At 40.5% G+C, this 24,125-nt stretch overlaps 1 protein-coding gene and 1 pseudogene across 2 annotated transcripts; both read left to right on the forward strand.

Moving 5' to 3' along the window:
• Positions 1–7,466: 7,466 nt before the first annotated feature.
• LOC121794402 (heterogeneous nuclear ribonucleoprotein 1-like) lies at positions 7,467–10,751 on the forward strand. 2 transcript variants are annotated; one of them, XM_042192548.1, is made up of 2 exons: positions 7,467–7,702; positions 9,582–10,751. In XM_042192548.1, exons 1-2 carry the CDS (start codon positions 7,475–7,477, stop codon positions 10,545–10,547), a joined length of 1,194 nt encoding a protein of 397 aa, XP_042048482.1. In that variant the 5' UTR covers positions 7,467–7,474; the 3' UTR covers positions 10,548–10,751. The 2 variants fall into 2 exon arrangements, with proteins under 2 accessions (XP_042048482.1, XP_042048483.1); XM_042192549.1 differs by lacking the exon at positions 7,467–7,702 and adding an exon at positions 7,709–7,857.
• Positions 10,752–11,262: 511 nt separating this feature from the next.
• Positions 11,263–18,803, forward strand: LOC121795570 (annotated as a pseudogene).
• The last annotated feature ends 5,322 nt before the right edge of the window (positions 18,804–24,125 follow it).

Here is a 24,125-nt window from a genome sequence, read left to right on the forward strand (position 1 = left end):
GGAGATGAAAGAAGAAGATGAAGTGTGGGATTCTGGAATTATTGTTTACAAATATTAAATATATTAATTAGAAATACTAATCTAGTCAAATCCCATTTAATTAGCGTTGACCATTAAAATAAACGGTTATGTTAAAAATGGATCAAATCTGATTCGTTTTTATTTGTTCAGGACTCAATAATTCAAAAGATAATGTTCTGGACCAAAATCTTAAAATCGTTATATGTTTAGGACCACTTTTGGCCTTTACTCTTTTATAAATACAAAAGCTTCCAAAATGCAATGCGGATCTCCTACTCCAACACTCCTACTCCATTCCTACTCCAACACTCACAATACAATAAAATAATGTTATAAAATCCCACCATCACTTACATGTTTTTAACATTATTTTATTATATTGTGAGTGTTGAAGTAGGAATGGAGTGATGTGAATCAAATTGTACATTCTTATTACCCTAACTTTACATGATTTATATAGTTTGATGCTTGCAGAAGTATGTTTTGTGGTGTAGGAAGAGGAATAAATGGTGAAACAAAGAAGGAAGCTCGGATGGTGAAAATCTGCGCAGGAAGCTATAAAAATTCTCCACCCGGCCGGGAGATTTCCGGAAGGCAGCGAGAGGACAGATTTATCGCCCGGTAGGGTGATTTTCATGGCTCGGAACGCCCAGTCGGGCGTCTCACCGCGATAGCCCAGAAGCCTTCGCCCGGTCGGGCGTTTCTCTCTTTTAAATTCGCCCGGTCGGGCGTTTTAGTCGTGCAACTGCTATTTGGCGGTTAATTCAGCAATTGAATGGATTAAAGAGGACGAAATCAGAAGAAAAATGGGAAGAAAATTAGAGAATGAGGGGGGGACGACAGAGAAGGAAGGAGAGAAAGAGAAAAGAAAGAAGAGAAGGAAGAAATTCCGACCAACATTCCGACAATCCGTCTCCATATCTCCATTCCACTCAACAAGAGCATGCTTCCTACGGTTTTAATTGTTATTATTACCATGTGTTTAGGCTAAGCTCTTTACGTTGCTCCTAATTTGTGAAAGATGTGAATTAAGTTTGGATTCTATGGATTAATATTAATTTATGATCTTTTCTACGGTGCTTTTTACATTGAATTATAATTCCGGCCTGATTTATGATTCGATCTTGTCTTTTAGCCAATGTCTCTTTAACTTGGTTAAAAGGTGGAAACTTAGAGTTTAAGATTCGTATCGTGTTCAACGTATGAATTTTGGATAAGTTAATTTACATGTCGTTACAATAATTGTTGGATATTTACTATGCTTCTGTAGGAATGTTTAATTGATTTTGTAAATGAATCATGTACGTTGGAGCGTAGAAGTTGGATTAGAGCTGACTATGCGTCTGTAGGAGTGATAATCCGACGAGTACGAATTTGATCTTAGTGTTCAGCAAGGTTAAATTCAAGCATCTATGAATATGTTCAGTGTGAGTAGAATGAACGAGATTATTACAACTTTCATTAGATTAATCGTTAATCCATAAGTTAATTGGTCCGTTAAGTTAATTCACATCTGGAGCATATTAGGAGCAACGTTCTCTATCTCTTGAGTTTCTCTATTTTCATTCTTTAGTTTTCAATTTGTTTATTAATCTTATCAATCTCGAATTAAATAGCCTACGTCTCCCTGTGAATCGACACTCGAAGTACTACAATCGGCTCTGTATTCTTGCAGATTCGTTGTAATATTAGAGTCAATTTATTAAACTTGTGTGAACTGTACCATTAATATTTGAACTCGAAAATTACACATCATGGAGTAGGAGTGTTGGAGTAAGAGGTCCTTTTCGTCCAAAATGACAAGCATAGCAATTTCATAATTGGTAAATTTCTCTATGTCGTACTATTTTACTATTTGTGCACGGATATTCAATCTGCCACCTTCTAGTTAAAGTTATTATTATATATTTGCATCGTAAGTGTTATGAATCATGAATGATGTAAACAGAAATGAAGCAATGTAAATGCAAGGAGAATTATGTGGTTTGGTTCAACGACCTACGTCCACGGGTAAGAAAGAATTCACTATGATATCGATGGCTTACAAACAATACACGATCACTCAAGAATCGCAATGTACAACATTCACTCTAATTATCTCCTCATAATCAAAAGACGAACTGCATATGTTTTTCATCTCTTAGATGAACAAAATGTGCATCTCTCGAATGGAATAGTTGTTATACTTAGATCCTTATATATGGAATTCCCCTTCGGCTATCCTCAACTCGCAAGCCAAGCTTGAGTCTAGTTCGCTTTGATCACACGCAGCGTGTGCGCTTCTCACCCTTAACTGCACATCACAATTGCTTCCATAACCGAAATAAATAACCCAATCAATCCTAGCCGCTAATTATCATCCATCGGTGTCTGATAGGGCTCGTTACAAGCATGATTTTATAGGAATTATTACACTAATCGGGTTGTTATTGTTAATGTGCAAAAAAAGTGGTGAATTTAAGTGTGCAAGAGCTAAAAAAGTGTTGAAGCGGCAGAGTACAGGAACAACTTGATCAACTCGGAAAAAGAGCGAAAAAATGGCCAGAGTTGAAGACAAATTGATCAGTTAGGGACAAGCGGAGCAATGGAGCCTGGCTAGCTAAGCAAGTTGATCAAGAGAAGTTCACCACATGAAGACATGAGATGATGAGTCATATGAGAGAGAAAGGAAGATGCCATCTCAAGGGAATTAATGTCAAATTAGGATGAGCTTACCCTAGGGATTTGTGTCCAAGGCCATCCTATAAATAGTGTAGAGAATGCACACACGAGGAGGAGTTTTTTTTGGAGAGTTCGGCCATAACGATCATCATCAATCAACACTTTACATCTCTACATACACTTAAGTTCGTAGTATGGAGCAAGGAAGCTAGCGGCCACTGGAGTAGACGTTCTACCATCACATCCCTCTCTTCTTCCTCATCTAGGAAGGAATGAGCTAGATCTGCAAAGAAACCTTCATCGTTTGTGTTATTCTTAAACCCCGAAGGGTCGAAACTTTGTTATTCTGTTTTTAGTTTATCTTTTCCGAATCTTAGTTGTTCTTGATGTTTTTCTCTTAGTTAACTCTAGTTACCTTCCGTTTGTTGATTGATCTATGAATCTGAGTTTGGAAATTTGGGTTTTAGTTGTGATTATTGAAAATCGTTTATGAAATGAAGTTTTTAATGTAATCTGGTTTGGATCTGATGTTCTCTGATTTTGGTTTTCTTGTTTAGATTTAGTTATCATTTCTCCAATCGATAGTGTTCTGTTTTGAGTTGGAAGTTAGATCTGCATGGTTTAGTTGTTTAAGCTTAGATCAAAGTCTGAGATGGAGTTTGCTATGCATGTTGGTTGGGAGTTGATGATCTCTGAGTTAGAATATGTTTTGAAGATTGTTCGTTGTTCTGTTTTCGATTTCTCGTAGTTAGACGTACGTAGATCTTAGTTTTAGTTCATCAACTTGCATGAAATTAGGATAGATGCTATAGATCTGTTTTCTTTACGTTCGATTTGCATGGATCTGTGTTTAATTTGTTTGTATCATGTTCTATGTTAAATGCTCTGCTTAGATCTGCTGTAGTTGTTTTTCCATTTAGTTGCTTAGCGAAGAAGAAGGTCGTATTTCGTTAGAATAGCAGTCCTTGTCACCTTTTCATTGTTTTCAGCCTTATAGTAGTGCGTTCGGTTGTGTCAGTGGTCCCAAGTTGCCTTTTGCAGAAGTACTTTTGTGTTAATAGTTTAGTTGATCAGCTCAGTATGTTCATTCGTTTTGAGTTTGTCTAGTTTAGTTTAGTGAGTTGATCAGTTTAGTTACTTAGTCTCAAACTTAACCCACTGGAAAGCGTGGCAGCAGCCAAAACTTCCTAATGTTCCCAAACACAACTCGACACGCCTCTGTCCCTGAGGGATTCGGCTCTTACTCCCCTCTACTAGTCTATAGTATTGTGGGTTAAGGTCTTAAAAGCCCTAAGTCTCTCAGTTTGCATACCCAACGACCAGTCAGTAGCCTACTTGATCCATTGACGGTTTACCTTGATCAAGTGCGTGAACCCTATATCTGTTTTAATCTGCATGCGAACTAGAGTATTACTTTAGAGCAGCTTTCAGTGTCATACTGTTTCATGGTTATTTTAATAGTTAAAAAGTTACATAGATAGAAAATGAAAGTATATGACACTTAAGAATATGCATGACCAATTGGAGAGATCAACATGAATAGTTGAAATAATAATAATAATAATAATAATAATTTAATCTTATTGGCTTAAATTGGAATATGATAATTAATATTCACACACAAAATAAAACATTTCATAAGTTTCACATTGTGGACCTGCCACTATTTTAATGCACGCTCTTTCTGGAAACCAACAATATTCGTTCATGAACCTTAGCCACCTACAACCTTTGCAATGATTCGCATGACCTGTAGCTGAGTACGTTATGGAAAAAACAGTCGATATATTTATGGAACTCAAAACTTGCAGATAGAAGAAAGAAATAGAGAGAAGAAAGACTTATAAAAGAGAGAGAGAGAAAAGAAAGAAGAATACAAACATCATTCTTGAGGAGTTACACCTGTTGCAACATGGGGAATAGGTAAAAAAAAATGATTTGACACCTGCAGCAGCATCACAATGTGTGTAGGTTGAGGGAGTTCGAAAGTACAAAAATGCCCTTCAAGGCTCGGGGGTGTTTTGGTCCAAAAAAGTCATAAAGGTGAAAATTGACCTCATTCGTGAACAAGTAAAATGCTAGGGGTTAACAGTGCTATTGTTTTGCGAGAGGTGTGTGTGATAAATCTGAAAAACGCTAGGGACGAAACATGTAGTTCACTCAAAATTAAAAAGTGAACTACTGTCTCATTCCTTGAAAAATACAAATTTTTGAAATGGCACGAGTTTTAATGCACAATTGGTAAAGTAAGAAAAATGTGTAAAGTAAAAGAGATGAAGAGAAAAAATAGTACAGTTAGTGTTAGTGGATTGTGGGATCCATATTCTAAAATAGAGAGTGTAGAAAGTTTTCATTTTTAAAAGACGATCCAAAATGGAAATAGTTTATATTTTTAAGGGGCGGATGAGGTAGTACGTTTTAGGTCCCTGGACAATTAAGTTATAATATTCGCCATCTCTGGTGAATTTTAATATTGCTGGACAATAGGAGTAAATTTAGGGATGTCAATTGAGTCGGCCCATCGGGTTTCAGGCCAACCTACTTGGGTTGCGGGTCAATCGATTGCTGGCTAATCGAGTTATGATTTCTTTCGGATTATAAAAGTTCAACCCTAGCCCTAAATGCTTGGGTTTCGGGCTAGCCCAGCGGGTTAATCGGGTTGCTGCCGATAAGATTAACATGCGATCAATCCAATAAATAATGATGAAAATTAGTTATATTCATAAAATGTAAAATATTTAATTATGGTAAATTTGAGATATATGCTTAAACTCAATCATAAACATGATCAAATACTAATATTTGAGATATTTAGTGAAATTTTAATGCATGTTTTAGAAATTTGAATGTATTTTTTAGTGAATTTGAAGTTTTTAATTTATTTATTAATTATTATATTAATAAATATTTAATATATAATTTGTATATTTAATATAAAATCGAGAGTTATTTTTTAGTTATCTATATTATAAAATTAATCAATTAAGTGTCGAATTATGAGTAAAAAAAATAGAAAGAATTTTATCGGATTTTCGGGTCTGGCCCTAATGAGTTGTGGGTTAATCGGGTGCAGACTAATCAGATTTTAATTTTATCGGGATAGAAATTTCCAGCCATAACTCTATTAATTTGACGAGTTATTCGGGCCAGCCAGCCCACAAATTGCGAGCTACACTGACATTCATAGGAGTAATCACTTTTGAAGTGACATTTGTATATTTTTTATCACCTTTCTACATGTTTGCACTTGAGGGTTGAAATGTCAATTACTTTTTTTTAACTCTAGTTTTATATTTTTTCTCTCTTCTACGTAGGTATTCATCTCTCATTTCTTTCTTACTTCTATATTTCTCATCTCTATCTCTATCTCTATCTCTATCTCTATCTCTATCTCTATGTCTATCTCTTCTCTTCTCACCTTGGAGATTTGGGAGCCAAAAAATATCTTGACATTCAAATTCCCATTGAGTGATGAATAATAGTGCAGATAAATGGATTAAAGAGATCAAGAAATAGAGATGGACATGTGAAGGAAGGGATGGACATGTGAAGGAAGGGACAAAAAGAAAAGTAAATGCCAAAGTCAAAAGAGAAATGAGTAATTGACATTTCAATCCTCCAATGACAAAAATGTGTTGTACTCCCCTTGGTCAGTTCGTCCCTGATTAAAAGTCATATTTGTCATTATCGTCTTTCACCCATTAAGAGTCTTATTTCACTTTTACCATAAATGATAAGTTGACCTCACATTCCACAACTTATTTCACTCACATTTTATTATGGTGAAACATATATTTCACTAAGTTATTCAATTCATTTTTCTTTATTTTTCTTAAAATTCATATCGAAATTAAATGGACTTTTATTAGAGGATGGAGAAAGTAGTAATGTCCACATACAATCAATAATATTATAATTCACAAGACCTAGCAAATGTTAGAACTCAGTTATCCAAGAACCTAAAATGTAAACAAATAAAATTACATTGAATTCCGCTTAATACAGAAAATTATTTATTTTAAAATTTTATAAGCAAAACATTAGTGCCTGTATAATTTACAAATTTTTCTTGCATGGCATGGCCTCAAGACCAGCCAATACTTATTTGAAGATTTACAAATTTGACGGTCAATCTACTTCATCAATTTTTTATCCAATGATTAATAATTGTTTATACTAGCAGAAAGTTAAACCCTAGTAAGGTATATATATATATAATCATGGAAATTTTTAAGCTACACATCCCTTTTAAAATACTATAAAATACGAATCATAAATTATTAACATACTTATTATTTTCATAAATATACTTGTATGATACATTCGTCCCTTAAACATATAAATTATTTTCATTTTGGTCATTCTCTTAAAAATAAAAATTTTCTAACTTTTATATCAGGACGACAGCTTCACAGTTTACTAACATTACTTTCACTAGTTTTTTCTCTTATCATCTCTTACTTTACCATTTTCTCTCTCTTACTATACAAATTTTCTTTTCATACTTTACCAATTGTATATTATAACTGGTGTTGTTTCAAAAGTTTATATTTTTCAATAGCGAAGGTAGTATAATAAAAACTACTTACTCCATAAACTTACTAACTAATGAAAAGATCAATGCGTAACCACTTACTAGAAATATTTAAAAAAGTGATCAATTAAGGAAACGATGTCGTTTGTAGGTGACAGGGACGGAAACGACGGCGTTTGTGAGCGCATCACGGGGTCGTGCCCTAATAAAGCATCAAATCTAAAGTGGGGATTGAATTCTCACGCACAACACACACTTATGGACTCTTTCACCGACGAGGCGAAGCTCTTCATCGGTGGCATAGCCTGGGACACGACGGAGGAGCGCCTCCGAGACCATTTCAGCCACTACGGCGAGGTTGCTCATGCCGTCGTCATGCGCGACAGAGTCACCTCTCAGCCCCGCGGCTTCGGCTTCGTCGTCTTCTCCGATCCCTCCATTATCCCTTCTGTCCTCCAGCAAACGCACAACATCGACGGCCGTACTGTAATTCTCTCCCACCGTTTATCATGTTTGCCTAATCGAATCTATTTATGGGCACTTTTTGCTCTTGCCAACTGCTCTACTTTGATGGACGAAGGGTTTGCCTTTTCAAATCGATATGAATTAATTGCGTGAAGCGCTGATGGTGTATAGCTATGGTGATTCTTTTGTGCTTTTTTTTTAAAAAACATATATCCCCTGCAATTGCTATGGAGTGTTTAAATTAACTGCTACTTATATGTTTAGTTGAAAATGGATTGAGGCATGTAACAGCGTTAGCTACCTTTAATGCTTTCTTCATGTCTTTATGCAAGTGCTTAATCTGATATCTCAAGTATGGTTGCTACTTGTTTATTATTTGATAGATTAATTGGTGAATTAATTAGTTGTAGGGATGGCTCTATTGTTGTGAGGGATTGATGAGAGCATATATCGGGAATTGGGTTCTATTGAAAAATATTTCCTCGTCCCCCGCATTCTTATAGGTGTTTAGCCTGCCTTTTTGTTGCCAAGGTTATTAAATATCAGCAAAGTCATTGTATTTTTTTGCAATTTTTGCAACTTAGGTGATAAATAATCTCTGGGGATTCTATGGTATAGTTCTTACAGCTCTTCTCCTTTTGTCCAATTTTCTTTATCAAATGTGTTTCCTACTTTGTCTTTGGACCTTCATTTTTGCTGTAATGTATGGAATTCTGAGATGACAGATTATGTTTCTGTAGAAATAGATCTATCAGGTAGGTCGAGGATTATAGTAGTATGCGAGGAGTTCGCGGGGCATACAGGGTGAGGATCGAAACTCTGGGGCAATCGAGATTCATCATTCATGTGACGGCAGGGGTGGCTGGGCGGCCTATTTTTCTGTCTGGAAATAGATTTTAGCCCAAGCCTCTTATGTTTTAAAACAAAGCCACTCTAAACACTATGCATCGAATCCTTCCCTCTCCACCAGAAGGCGCCATTCACACCCTCGGTCTTCCCTTTTTTTTCCGGTGACCTTCAATAGCTATATTCATTTGCAATTTTCAAATTACAGCCAAGGACCGACCCAAACGGTGGCAACAGAGGGTCAAACAGCAGTGGTCGGTCGGAAACCAACGGGTGGCGGCAGATTGTAGAGTTAGGGTTTTAAAATTGTAAATAGGGCTTAAATTTTTTTTTTTCTAATTTCAATTCATTTTCTCCCCAATTCAATGATACAAAACTCTGGCGGAGCTTGGGGCAATATGGGTGTTTTTTCGAATCATGTTCTGCAGCTGATTTAGGGTGTTTTTGGTTTCCAGGGGTAAAATCCTTGGTTAATTATTGTTCCTATTGTTCATTGGGTGAAGAGGAATAGAAGAATTTTAAAATAATATTTAGGAGCATGTCATTTAATGCTAGGATAGAACTAAATTATGGGCAGCTTTGTGGGTCCTAATTCCTAAAGCATAGTGGTTTGTAGGTATTTCACATATGTTTGCATCAGATATTGCGAGATAGTTAGACTGGAGTCTAGCTTTATGACTTTTTTCGTTTTCTTTTTTTGGGTGGATATCATGTCCACTCTTTCCTGATCATTTTTAAAAGAACCTTTTTGTATTATGAAAATTGGCTGTTCTCATCTACACGGTGCGGTAGTGCTGTTATGTGTAATTGATTATGTACACTATTTGGTGTTTTATGGTGCAGTAATTGTTTTTTCCATTTACTTTTAGCTTTCAAAAGCTGATAAGTTGTCTACATAGTAATGAAATGTTCTTGCCAATATGAAAATGCTATCTCTGGTTGAAACTTTAAAATGATAGGGGTTTTACGGATAAGAGAATATCAGTTATTCATTTGAGTTTTGAAATTGTGTTTTTTTCAATGCATGGCCATCTGAAGTTCCTTTTTTATTCAGGTTGAAGCTAAGAGAGCAATGTCAAGAGAACAACAGCAGACTATGAAAACCGGAAGCAATAGTTCTGGAGGAAATTTTGTAGGGTCTGATAATCTTAAAAGCAAGAAGATATTTGTAGGAGGGTTGCCTTCTACCTTAACTGAAGATGAGTTCAGGGGATATTTTCAAGATTTTGGTAGTGTAACTGATGTAGTGATCATGAATGATTCAAATACTGGCCGACCACGTGGGTTTGGTTTCATCAGCTTTACCACAGAAGATTCTGTTGATAGAGTTCTCCAAAAGACATTTCATGAGCTGAAAGGAAAGCTTGTTGAGGTAAAAAGAGCACTTCCCAAAGATGCAGTCACAGGTGCTGGTTCTCGTGGAAATTCCAGAGGCTACGGTTCACACTTTTCAAGTAATGAATCATACAATAGTCCACTTCCAAGCAGTAGAATGTTACAGCAAACACAACCAACAAATGGTGGCTATCAGCCAAATCAACCAACAAGTGGTGGTTATCAACAGGGACAGCCAACAAGTATTGGTTATCCACCTTATTCAGTTTACGGAGGTGCAAGCTATGGTTATGCAGGAAATAGCAATCCTGGCTATGGTGCTTATGGTGGCTATGATGTCGGTGGTCATGGAAGTGCCAATGCTGGCTATTCTGGTCCAGCAGGAGTTTATGGGAACCTAGGTTCACCAAATACTGATTTCTTGAAAAATCAATGGAGTAGCCAACAAGCTGGTTATGGTGCCTCTGGATATGGTCAAACTGGTAACTATGGGGCTTCTGTTCCTTGGAGCAATGCATCAAGAAGTGGTGCCAGTGGTTATGCACAGGCAGGAAGACCTCCGAGTGGTGCTTCTCAATATGTTAATAAAGGGTATAACTTTAATGGGTATGGGGACGATGCATCTCATGCCTATGGTGGTGGGAATGCAATGCATCCCGATGCTAGTTGGAAACCAGAAAATTGAAATTCCCAGTGATGATGTGCTTGGTGACCAGTGAGCTTTGTTTGGAGTTTGTATCGAGCCTGTATTTGCAGTTTGCTTAAATTTAGTCGTATTATCTTTTTTTACATTATTTCTAAATTATGAATCTAGACACAAATAATAGCGATTTTCCAGACCTTTGTTTTGCTGCTAATATAGTTATTCGGTTCAAAATTTGGAGTGAAATGTTTCACATACCGTGACGAGCTTGACAGTGTTTTGAGGCAGATCCCATTCATGAGTACAAGTTATATTGGTGTGATCATATTAGCTGGTTTCTTGTTTTGGCAACCTGTGGCTCTTGTAGCTGTTACCTTCTCGCAAATTTCTGCTTAGCAGATTGATACTATGTGATATGCACCCCAAATATGGAGATGTTTCTTCCCATTTGTTATTCTCAAATTAAGAAAATAGATGCAGCAGGCACCTTGGCATATAGGTGCATAGGCGGCAAATTTGGTTATTAGCAAACGGTTTCAGACATGATGTTTTGTTATCATATGAATGACTTATCCTCAAACTAGCATCGTCTCTATCCATTCCCTCCATATGTGACAAACATATCGTTGTACTCATACCATCACTAAGATTGGACGTGAAAAGTTTTTTAAGACCAAGAAATACGACTAACAAGATTATCATTGCAACTTTGGTATATCCAAGCTTCATGCTAATTTTAATAATTTCATTGAAAAGGTCTGATTAGTGAAATTCCAGTATTCATGCTAAAGATACTCAATTGTGTATGTCATCGATTATTAAAATTATATGGCCTAACTATCCCCAATAATTACTATGTATATCTAATCAGTCTAATTGTTTGTAAGCATAGTTTATAATCTCTCTCTGTTTCATGTCCAGGATGCAGATGGAAGAGAGAGGCCCTGTGGGAGGAACAGGGGACTACACAAACGATGGTACAGTCGACCTTAAAGGTAGACCGGTCCTCATATCATCGACTGGGAAATGGAAGGCTTGCTACTTCATTGTTGGTAAGAAGGCAATGCACATTCTTTGTTTCCTGTTGGCCTAAGCATAATCACACCATATGCACATGCCTCCTATCTCAGGATACGAAGTATTTGAGAGGATGGCTTACTACGGAATTGCATCAAATCTGGTGATATATCTCACAACAAAGCTCCATCTAAGGCACTGTGGAATCATCAAACAATGTGACTAACTGGATTGGCACAGTTTGGATGACACCCCTTGTCGGCAGTGGCGGATCCAGAACTTTTGATTTGGGGGTGCGATAAATTTTTACATGAAATAATACCGTTACTCATAAATCATCTTTTACATTATTTTGGGAAAGTATTATTGAAAATATTTCCAATGGTGACAGTTCTAGACACCAATTTGTTTTAACAAAATAAGAAAATTAAATTGGTGTCCAAATAGAATCAAACACGTGATCTAACTATTGGACCATTGTAATAGCTTTGACATTGGTTACTCTCAAATAGCAATAATTACATAATTTTGGGGGTACCACCGTCCCCCTTGTCCTTAATTGGCTACGCCAGTGCTTGTCGGTGCATACATAACAGACACTTATCTCGGTCGATATTGGACTTTCCTGATAGCATCTTCCATTTACCTTATGGTAATTAATCTCATCTGATATTCTGTGATGAGTATGTGTTTCATGTCTTTGCTACATATGTATGACAGGGGATGGTATTGTTGACGCTCGTTGTCTCGTTGCCAGCCTTACGACCCCTGTCGTGTGTCGATGGGGTGAAAGATCAAGATTGTGACTGAAGGAACAGCGATGGTTGATCGACAAGAACAAGAACTAGAGAGAAAGTAGAAAGTAGGGGTTTTGGGAGAAAATTTTGTAGGATCTTTTATTGCTTGAAGAATGTGATGTACAAAGTAAAACTGACTAACTATTCTACTCTACATCAGCTATCTATATACATCAGCTATGGCATGAAGTGATCGAGCTTTCACTTCTTGAGTGGTTACAACAACCGAGCTCATAACTGTCACTAACGGCTAGTAGCCGTTTGGAACTCAACTACCCTTTTGAACTTGCACTTCTTGCTATTGTGGAGTGCATCTCCAGACTAATCTCCCATGCAGCCGTGCTGCTTCTTCAGCCAACTTCTCTAATGAGCCTTCATCTGCATCTCATCGTACTTAGCCTGTGCTTTCTCATCCAACGCAGGAGCCTTCGCCTTCCCATCTGATTCAGTCGAAGTCAGAACCGACGCAAGGCCCTGCTGAACAAGAACTGCCCTCATTTTCATCTTCCACAAGCCATAGTCATTCTTGCCCGAGAACTTCTCTGCCTCGAGCCTAGCTGCCATTCTTCGAACTCTTGACCGATCAATAGATTTCCCACAGACGGCGCCAATTGAAGGAACAGCGATGGTTGATCGACAAGAACAAGAACTAGAGAGAAAGTAGAAAGTAGGGGTTTTGGGAGAAAATTTTGTAGGATCTTTTATTGCTTGAAGAATGTGATGTACAAAGTAAAACTGACTAACTATTCTACTCTACATCAGCTATCTATATACATCAGCTATGGCATGAAGTGATCGAGCTTTCACTTCTTGAGTGGTTACAACAACCGAGCTCATAACTGTCACTAACGGCTAGTAGCCGTTTGGAACTCAACTACCCTTTTGAACTTGCACTTCTTGCTATTGTGGAGTGCATCTCCAGACTAATCTCCCATGCAGCCGTGCTGCTTCTTCAGCCAACTTCTCTAACAATCTCCACCTTTGGATGAAGAAGCAACTTTCAAACCTCAATCTGATGCATACTCACCAACCTGCAGCAATACTTGAATTTTTTCTTTGCTTAAAGGCTTTGTCAGCATGTCTGCGGGGTTGTGAGCCGTGTCAATTTTTACCAGCCTCACTCTCCCACTCTCCACTTCATCACGTATAAAATGTAGCCTGACATCGATGTGCTTACTCCTCTCGTGAAACATCTGATGTTTGGCCAGGCACAGTGCCCCATTATTGTCACAGTGTATAGTGACTCCAGTCTGCTTCAGATCAAATTCACCAATGAGTCCAAGCAGCCATTTCCCTTCCTTCACAGCTGAAGTCATAGATATATACTCAGCTTCAGTGGTAGACAGAGCAACTACATTCTGCAGACTTGATTTCCAACATATAGCGGCTCCAAATAAAGTGAATATATATCCGGTTTGTGATCTTCTTGTGTCAACACTTGCGGCATAGTCTGAGTCACAGTAGCCTTGCAATGCCTCCTCCTGAGCTCCACCTTGACCTGTAAACAAGATCCCCAGATTACCAGCACCTACCAAATATCTCAAAGACCATTTCAGAGCAGTCCAGTGCTGCTTGCCATAAGCTGCCATATGTCGACTTGTCACACTTATAGCATAAGCCATGTCAGGCCTTGTGCATATCATGAGATACATCAAACTCCCAATGATGTTAGAATATGGGATTGCTTCCATCTCCTTTCTTTCCTCATCAGTTTTTGCTGACTGCTCCTTTGATAGCTTAAGGTGCATAGGCATTGGAGTTGAAGTGCTCCTCATGTTATCAGCCCTGAACTTCTTTAGAATTTTCTGGACATACTCAGACTGGAATAGCCATAGCTTCCTCTCACTTCTTCTTCTGACTATATCCATGCCTAGTATTCTTCTGGCATTGCCCAGATCTTTCATTTCAAATGCCTTCATCAGCTGCTTCTTAACCTTTTTAATCTCCATTGAATCTGCTCCAGATATGAGCATATCATCCACATAGAGAAGTAAGTAGATAGGAGCCTTGTTCTTTTGCCTTCTGATGAACACACAGCTGTCATACAAAGATCTATTAAAACCAAGATCAGCTAAACTCTCTCCAAACTTGAGATACCACTGTCGGCTGCTCTGTTTCAGACCATACAATGATTTCTTGAGCAAACAAACTTTCTCTTCTGATCCAGGTACCTTAAATCCTAGAGGCTGATCCATGTAAATTGTCTCCTCAAGTTCCCCGTTTAAAAAGGCTGTTTTTACATCCAATTGCTCCAAATCCCAGTCTCTCTTTGCAGCCACTGCCATGAGAACTCTAATGGAATTGTGCTTCACAACAGGTGAGTAAACCTCATTAAAATCTACTCCCTCTTCTTGGTTGAATCCCTTTGCAACGAGTCTAGCCTTAAATCTAACTCTCTCTGCATCAGTGGCCTCAATTTTCTTTTTGAACACCCACTTGCAACCAATAACTTTCCTATGCTCAGCCTTGTCAACCAATACCCATGTCTTGTTAGCAATCAGAGATTCAACCTCCTCCTTCATTGCTTGTAGCCATTGAGCCTTTTCTGGTCCACTCATGGCTTCAAGGTAAGTATTAGGCTCTGCATTCTCAAGCTGTTCTGCTATACTTAGTGCATAATAGATCATTTCATAATCAGCAAATTTAACTGGTGCTTTAGTGGTTCTCCTGGGCCTATCTCTTGCAATCTGATACTCAGGGATGGATTCTGGTTGATGATCAACTTCACTGCTTAGGTTATCAGAGGCTCCACCTGCTTCCTGATTCTCAATATCCACTTCATCAGAAATGATATCAGGATCTGCTGTAATCTCTTGAGGCCTATCTAGAATTTCCCTCTTTAGAAGTGGCATATCATCCTCAAGAAAGACTACATCCCGGCTAATAATTATCTTGTGATTGTTAGGCTCAATACACCAGAGCCTATACCCCTTCACTCCCTTTGGGTAGCCTAGCATGATGCACTTCAAGGCCCTTGCACTGAGCTTTCCTTGCTTCAAGTGAGCAAAAGCCTTACATCCAAAAGGCTTGAGCCTAGAGTAATCAGATTTTGATCCATACCATTTTTCATCAGGGATGGATCCTTTAATTGCTGAAGATGGGCATTTATTGATGAGATAGGTTGCTGTTGTCACGGCTTCTGCCCAGAATTCCTTACCCACACCAGAGGATGAGAGAAGGCATCTCACCCTCTCAAGAAGAGTGCGGTTGAGCCTCTCTGCCACCCCATTTTGTTGGGGGTTGGCTGGCACGGTCTTGTGCCTTCTGATACCCTTTTCCTTACAGAAAGCATCAAAATCTTTTGACAAATACTCCAGCCCGTTGTCAGTCCGCAGCACCTTAGGACAAGCACCCCTTTCAGTCTCCATTTCTGTGCACCAGTCTTTGAAAGTGCCAAAAGCCTCTGACTTTTCTTTCAATATAAACACCCATGCTTTCCTTGAGTAGTCATCTATTATGGACATGTAATATTTTCCCCCACCAAGGCTCTTGATAGGAGATGGTCCCCAAAGGTCCGAATGAACATAATCTAGAGGGGAAGTTGAAGTGTGAGAACCTGTCGGATATGGCAGTTTCTTTGATTTTCCAAGCAAGCAATCTTCACATTTCAACATCTTTTCTTGACTGCTTGCCTCTATCACTCCCTTCTTTATCATCTCCTTCAATGTGCCTTCAGCTGGATGTCCTAATTTCAGATGCCAAGCATTCAAATCCGTTTGAACAACAGCATGAGACTCACCAACAATCACCGTAGCATCCAAGTAATAGAGGCTGCCCTTCCTGTGAGCTATCATTTTGATTTGCTGTCCCTTGCATACCCTCATTTCTCCACCCTCAGAAAGAAAACTGAACCCTTTCCTTTCTAGAGTTCCAAGAGACACAAGATTCCTTTTCAATTCAGGGATATACCTGACATCAGTGAGGATCTTGACAGATCCATCACACAATCTGAGCTTAATGCTTCCAATGCCTCTGATGCTGCAAGCCTTATTGTTGCCAAGAAGAACAGATCCTTCACATTCCTTCAAGTCAGAGAACCAGTCCAGATTTGGACATATATGGAATGAGCACCCGGAGTCCATAATCCATGATCCACGCTCAATTCTATTATCAACATTCAGCACCTCAGCAGGCTCCTCACCCTCACTACTGACAAGATTCGAATTAGGCTTTGATTCTGCCGCCATCTTCTTCTTCCAGCCAAAGCAATCCCTTTTTAAATGGCTAGGCTTCTTGCACCAATGGCAAGATCTTGTCTCCTTAGATCCAGAGGCTTGAAATCTTGGCTCCTCGAACTTCTTTGTGAATTTTTTCTTATTCCATTTCTTGATGGTGAGAGATTCTGCCTGAGATTCAGATTTCCTAGAGCCATTGTTCTGCAACTCTTTGGCCATGAGTGCAGAGTATACTTCATTGTAGGTGATAACTGTGTCTCTCCCATAAAGTATGGCATCTCTCAGCTGGTCATATGAACTGGGCAAGGCATTCAAGACCAGAATCGCCTTGTCCTCATCTTTCATCTTCACATCTACTGCCTCCAAATCATCCACGGCCTTGCAAAAGTCCTCCAGCTGCTCAACAATCGATCTATCTTCAGTGAAGCTGTAAGAATACAGCCTTCTCTTCATGTACAAACGGTTGGCCAGAGATTTTACAAGATACACTTCATCGAGCTTCTTCAAGATACCCAAAGCTGTGTTCTCCCCTTGTACCTCTCTCAAAACTTTGTCTCCCAAACATAGAATGACTGCACTATGAGCCTTCATCTGCATCTCATCGTACTTAGCCTGTGCTTTCTCATCCAACGCAGGAGCCTTCGCCTTCCCATCTGATTCAGTCGAAGTCAGAACCGACGCAAGGCCCTGCTGAACAAGAACTGCCCTCATTTTCATCTTCCACAAGCCATAGTCATTCTTGCCCGAGAACTTCTCTGCCTCGAGCCTAGCTGTCATTCTTCGAACTCTTGACCGATCAATAGATTTCCCACAGACGGCGCCAATTGAAGGAACAGCGATGGTTGATCGACAAGAACAAGAACTAGAGAGAAAGTAGAAAGTAGGGGTTTTGGGAGAAAATTTTGTAGGATCTTTTATTGCTTGAAGAATGTGATGTACAAAGTAAAACTGACTAACTATTCTACTCTACATCAGCTATCTATATACATCAGCTATGGCATGAAGTGATCGAGCTTTCACTTCTTGAGTGGTTACAACAACCGAGCTCATAACTGTCACTAACGGCTAGTAGCCGTTTGGAACTCAACTACCCTTTTGAACTTGCACTTCTTGCTATTGTGGAGTGCATCTCCAGACTAATCTCCCATGCAGCCGTGCTGCTTCTTCAGCCAACTTCTCTAACAGTGACAAGAAGGCATCAACTCTTCAAATAGGCATCTTCTTCCTAGCCTTGTACATAATTGCAATTGGAACTGGTGGGACAAAGCCTAATATCTCAACCATGGGGGCTGACCAATTTGATGACTATGAGCCTAAAGAGAGGCTCCAAAAGTTGTCCTCCTTCAACTGGTGGATGTTTAGCATCTTTCTAGGCACCCTTTTCTCCAACACTTTCCTCATCTACATCCAAGACAACGTCGGTTGGTCCGTTGGCTACGCACTCCCCACTACCGGCATTGCAGTAGCCATCATGGTCTTCATTGCTGGGACGCGCTACTACAGGCATAAGCCTTCACTGGGAAGCCCGTTAACTCAGATGGCTAGGGTTCTCGTGGCCACCGTGAGGAAGTGGGGGGTTGTTTCCCCCCATGACCCCAAACAACTCTATGAGCTGCCCTTGGATGAATACTCGAGCGCTGGCCATAACAGACTCGACCACACTCCTTGTCTCAGGTTCGTTCATAACTAGTTTTCCGCCTATGACTCTAACCTCTGACCTTCTGGTTGTCTGACTGTTGTTTTTTGTAGCTTTCTAGACAAAGCAGCCGTGGAGACGGGTTCAAGGTCACCGTGGATGCTGTCACCGGTGACTCAAATGGAGCAGACGAAGCAGATGATGAAAATGATCCCAATCCTAGCAGCAACATTCATACCAAGCACCATGCTTGCACAAACACACACTCTTCGTCAAGCAAGGGACAACGCTAGAGAGGGCGATCGGCCCACACCTCGAGATCCCTCCAGCATGCCTCTCCGCATTCACAACCATATTCATGCTCATCACCCTCGTCATCTACGACCGCCTCTTCGTCCCCCTGGCATGCAGGCACACCAAAAATCCGCGAGGGATCAGCCTGCTGCAGAGGATGGGAATAGGCCTCGTGCTCCACGGAGTGGTGATGGCGACAGCATGGCTGGCCGAGAGGCGGATGCTGAGCGTGGCGAGGGAGAACGGGATCTTTGAGAAGGACGGGAAGGTCCCTCTGTCCATATTCATCCTCCTCCCTCAGTTTGGGCTGATGGGAGTGGCGGATAACTTCGTGGAGGTGGCGAAGCTGGAGCTGTTCTACGACCAGAAACCAAGTTGATTGAATGAGTTTTGTTGGTTTCTGGGATTACAAGATAACAAAACCGGGCGTAATACAACCCAAAAGAAGGAATACAAAAAAGAACTGAAGTTACAACGAAAATGAAACAACTAAACCAGTATGCTATGACAGCCGAGTCGAGGAGGCCTCTTCCCGCAAGACGAGATACGCCCCGGTAGTGCTCTCGGTTTGGCGTGTCGTCCCCAAAGGTAAAACGGCTACGTCTCTTCTGATGCAGCACCGCAATCAGCAGAGCTCCGGCGAACGGGATGGAGGAGAGGGCAGAGCTTCGACAGAAAGACAATGCAGGGAGAGGGAGAGAGCTTATGCAGAGAATGCTTGTAGGTGTGTGTCCTAATGCAGTGGTATGGCTAGCCTATTTATAGGCCAACCACCATGCAGGGTCAACCAGCCATTGAAGGCTCATCATGGCAAAAACGTAACCGACGTCGGTTACAGGCGTGTGGCTGTAATGTGCCACCCGTGTGTGGAGCGTGTGGATTTCTCACGTGGCAACCGTGACTGTGCCTCGCTTGACGACGTGTCAAGCCACTTGGATTGCTGACTCGGCGGTGGTCCAAAAAGAATAGTTTGGGCCAAGCACCAAGCCCAAGCACCAAGCCCAAAGACCAATTGCCAAGATCCAAGATCCAAGTCCAAGATCAAGATCAAGATCGAGATCGAGATCGAGATCGGGCTCGGGCCCGAGGCCCGAGGCCCGCGGCCCGCGACCGCGAGCGCGAGCACGTGCACGGGCTCGGGCTCGGGCGGGCGGGCGGCGGCGGCGGCGCGCGCGTGTGCGCGCGTGTGGGCTCTTTCACCCATCTTGGTCCACTATAATTATTAAGTAACATAAAGTCACTTAATTTATACACATTAAAGATGTGTTAATCCTCCAATGTGGGATAATTAACACTAGTTAATTATTCCCTAAGCTCCATCTCCAAGCTTTAATTAAAAGCTAATTATGCCCTACTTTAATCCACTATTTCTCACTCACCGGAAATCGGATTTGAGAAAGTGAATATACTACATTTACCTACGTAAAATGTAGATCGACGCTATGTCATTTAATTTCACAAAATTAAATGTCTCGTCACATTTATTATTTGGTCAAAATCCATTGACCGGGCATATTTAATCCATGATTTTTACAATCCCCCACATGAGTGGAAATAGCCGAATGCATATGCATGCAGACACAAGCTCAACCCTCGCGAGGTATATAAGCATAAGGATAGGTAGTTGTTGACTTTGAACCCTCCATAGTCGACACCATCGGATACACAGGCGGCTTAGTAGCGCGATGCTTTGAACTAATCCCCCACGGCGTGCACCGAGACAATGGTGTTAACACTTAAACACCTCAACCTCATCCGTTCTCACGTTTTGTGTCCATTGCGGTCTTGGACACCACTTTGGATTCATAAGTGCGTTTTTTATGAAGCGACCACACTTCGCACTTACGTAGGTGATTCTTAGTCAAGTACCTTGCCATACTTGGTCTCTTTGAGAATTCCATCTCTTTGAGATCCTTAAGAACCATTAAAAGTCATAGACTTAGCCTTTACCACGAGGCAAGTTCTCCAACACTCTATTGCTCTCTAGGGAATAGATATAGTTTGAGTGTTTTTCCATGAACTCTCATAGCTTAGTTGTCCCTTTGAACCAAGTTCTTGGGATCTCCAGTCATCATGGTTGGGTTACCACTATGACAATTCTTTAGTTTGTGGATTTCAAACCCATTCCCTCTAGCAACTTATTCATTTGATCACGGTTTAACCCTTTGGTTAGCGGATCCGCTAGATTATCTATTGACTTCACATAGTCAATTGTAATCACCCCTGTTGTGATCAAATGTCTCACGGTGTTATGTCGTCGACGTATATGTCGAGACTTACCGTTATAGAAACCATTGTTTGCCCTTCCAATAGCCGCTTGGCTATCGCAGTGAATCAGCACTGGTGGCACTGGCTTAGACCAACATGGAATGTCTTCAAGGAAGTTCTTAAGCCACTCGGCTTCCTCACCAGCCTTATCCAAGGCAATGAACTCAGATTCCCTTGTTGATCGGGCTATACAGGTCTGTTTTGTGGATTTCCACGATACAGCACCACCCCCAATAGTAAAGACATATCCACTTGTTGAAAGTGAGTCTCTATTATCGGATATCCAATTGGCATCACAGTACCCTTCAAGCACCGGGGGGTATCTCGAGAAGTGTAGCCCAAGATTTTGAGTGTGTTTTAAATATCTCAAAACCCTCACAAGAGCTCTCCAATGCTCTTTGCTTGGATTGCTCGTGTAACGACTTAACTTGTTCACGGCACAAGCAATGTCAGGTCGAGTGCAATTAGTCAAGTACATAATGCACCCGATGACCCGTGCATACTCTTCTTGTGCAACGGGCTCGCCTTTGTTTTTGCTCAAGTGAACGTCGAGTTCAATTGGAGTCTTAACCGGCGCGCCATCATAGGCTTTGAATTTATTCAATATCTTCTCAACATAATGTGATTGTGTTAAGATGATTCCATCATTCGTTCTTAGAATCTTCATTCCAAGAATTACATCGGCTAGACCCATGTCTTTCATGTCAAAGTTTCTCTTTAACATGGCCTTTGTATCGTTAATTACTTGAGTGTTGCTACCCAAGATTAACATATCATCAACGTAGAGACACACTATAACATGACCGTTATTAGTGCTCTTGATGTAGACACATTTGTCGCACTCGTTGATTTTAAACCCATTTGATAACATCACATTATCAAACTTCAAGTGCCATTGCAATGGCGCTTGTTTCAATCCATATAGGGATTTCACGAGCTTGCATACCTTTTTCTCTTGTCCAGGTACTACAAACCCTTCGGGTTGTTCCATGTAGATTTCGTCTTCTAGTTCACCATTCAGAAACGCGGTCTTTACATCCATTTGATAAATCTCGAGATTGTGCAATGCAGCAATAGCGAGAAGCACCCGGATAGATGTAATCCTTGTTACAGGTGAATAGGTATCGAAGAAGTCATGTCCTTCTTTTTGTTTAAAACCCTTTACTACTAATCGGGCTTTATACTTATCAACTGTTCCATCGGCCTTAAACTTTCTTTTAAGAACCCATTTGCATCCTAAAGGTTTAGCACCTTCGGGCAAATCAACCAACACCCATGTGTGGTTCAGCAAAATTGAATCAATTTCGCTTTGAACAGCTTCTCTCCAATGCAGCCCGTCTGGGCCAGCAAAGGCTACTTTTATCGATGTTGGTTCTTCATCCAACATGAAAGCAATGTAGTCAGGACCAAAAGTTTTTGGTGTTCTGACTCTATTACCACGTCTTAGTACTGTATCTTTTGGATCGGGCCTTGCACGCTTGCGCGATTCAGGTTCCGCATCTGTTGATTTAGAACTAGTGGCTTCTTCTTCCACCTGTTTAGAACTAGTGGCTTCTTCAATTCTTGTCTCAGAATTGGTTGATACTTTTTCCTTATCTTTGCAAGGAAAGGTATTTTCGAGAAATACAGCATTCCTCGACTCAATTGTTGTTCCTACTGTGATAGTCGATATTTCAGACTTGTGAACAACAAATCGATATGCACTACTGTTAAGTGCATATCCAATGAAGATGCAATCAACCGTCTTAGGTCCGATTGTAACTTCTTTGGGCGGAGGAACCATCACCTTTGCCAAACACCCCCACACTTTGAGGTATTTGTAGGATGGCTTCCTTCCCTTCCACAACTCATAAGGAGTAACATCTTTTCCTTTGAGAGGGATTTTATTCAAGATATAGTTTGCTGTCAAAACAGCTTCCCCCCACATGTTATGTGGTAATCCTGAACTGAGTAGCAGTGCATTCATCATCTCTTTTAGAGTTCGATTCTTGCGTTCTGCAACACCATTAGATTGTGGTGAATATGGAGCAGTTGTTTGATGAATTATACCACTTGCGTTGCATAACTCCTCAAACGGGGCTACATATTCGCCTCCTCTATCGCTTCGAATCATTTTGATTTTACAACCAAGTTGATTCTCAACTTCGTTCTTATAATTTTTGAACGCCTCTATTGCTTCATCTTTGCTTCTTAAAAGATAAATGTAGCAATATCTTGTGCAATCATCTATGAAAGTGATAAAGTACTTTTTACCACCTCTAGTTTGCAACATCTTTAAATCACATACATCCGTGTGAATTAATTCAAGGGGTTTTGTGCTTCGTTCAACCGAGTGAAACGGCAACTTAGTCATTTTTGCTTCAAGACAAATTTCACATTTATCTTGGATATCCAATTCATTAGCCTTTAGTAAATCTAAATTTACTAATCTTTTAATGGCTTTTGAATTTACATGTCCCAATCTACAATGCCACAAATTTGAAGACTCAATCAAATAAGAGGAAGTAGATGCTTTATTCTTATTGGCCAATGGCTTCGCAACACTTCGAGTTGCTACACTAAGCTTGAAAAGCCCATCGGTTACATAACCTTTTCCGATGGATTTTCCAAACTTATACAAGACAAACCTATCGGACTCAAATACAAGTTTAAACCCTTTATTAACTAGTATTGATCCTGACACTAGGTTCTTGCGGATGTCCGGGACATGCAGCACATCCTTCAAAGTGATAGTTAGGCCAGACGTCATCATGAGAATCACGTTGCCAACGCCGAGGACTTCTGACGATGCTTGATTCCCCATGTTGATCTTCCTCCCTTCAACAGCAGTGTAGGAGGCAAACTTGCTCCTGTCGGAGCAAACATGAGCAGTAGCGCCGGTGTCGATGTACCAGCCTCCCTTGTTATCAACAAGGTTAACCTCTTCAGTGACCACTGCAATGAGGTCGTTCTCATCCCAGTCCTTGAACTCCTTCTCAACGACGTGGGCTGCCGGCTTCTTCTTCTTGCTGCGGCAGTCTTTAGCAAAGTGGCCTGGTTTGCCACACTTGTAGCAGTCGCCTTCAAACTTCTTTGAAGGCTGCTTTCCCTTCCCTTTGTCGTTTGGACGGTTTGGGCGAGGGCGTTTGTTGGAGGGACCGCCCCGCTCCAACAGGTTGGCTTTGGCTTCATTTGGGGTGAAGCCCTTAGCCTTTTGATCACTTTTGCGCACGTCGGCCTCAATGCGCAACTTCACGATCAAGTCTTCAAGGGTCATCTGCTTTCGCTTGTGCTTGAGATAACTCTTGAAGTCCTTCCAACTTGGAGGGAGCTTGTCAATGATCGTGCACCTTAGGAACTTATCGGGCAAGGTCATCCCTTCAGCCACTAATGAGTGGATGATCATTTGGAGCTCTTGGACTTGCTCCATGACGGGTCGAGAGTCGACCATTTT

Source organism: Salvia splendens, chromosome 3 (assembly GCF_004379255.2).
Source record: "Salvia splendens isolate huo1 chromosome 3, SspV2, whole genome shotgun sequence".
Classification (NCBI taxonomy): Eukaryota; Viridiplantae; Streptophyta; class Magnoliopsida; order Lamiales; family Lamiaceae; genus Salvia; species Salvia splendens.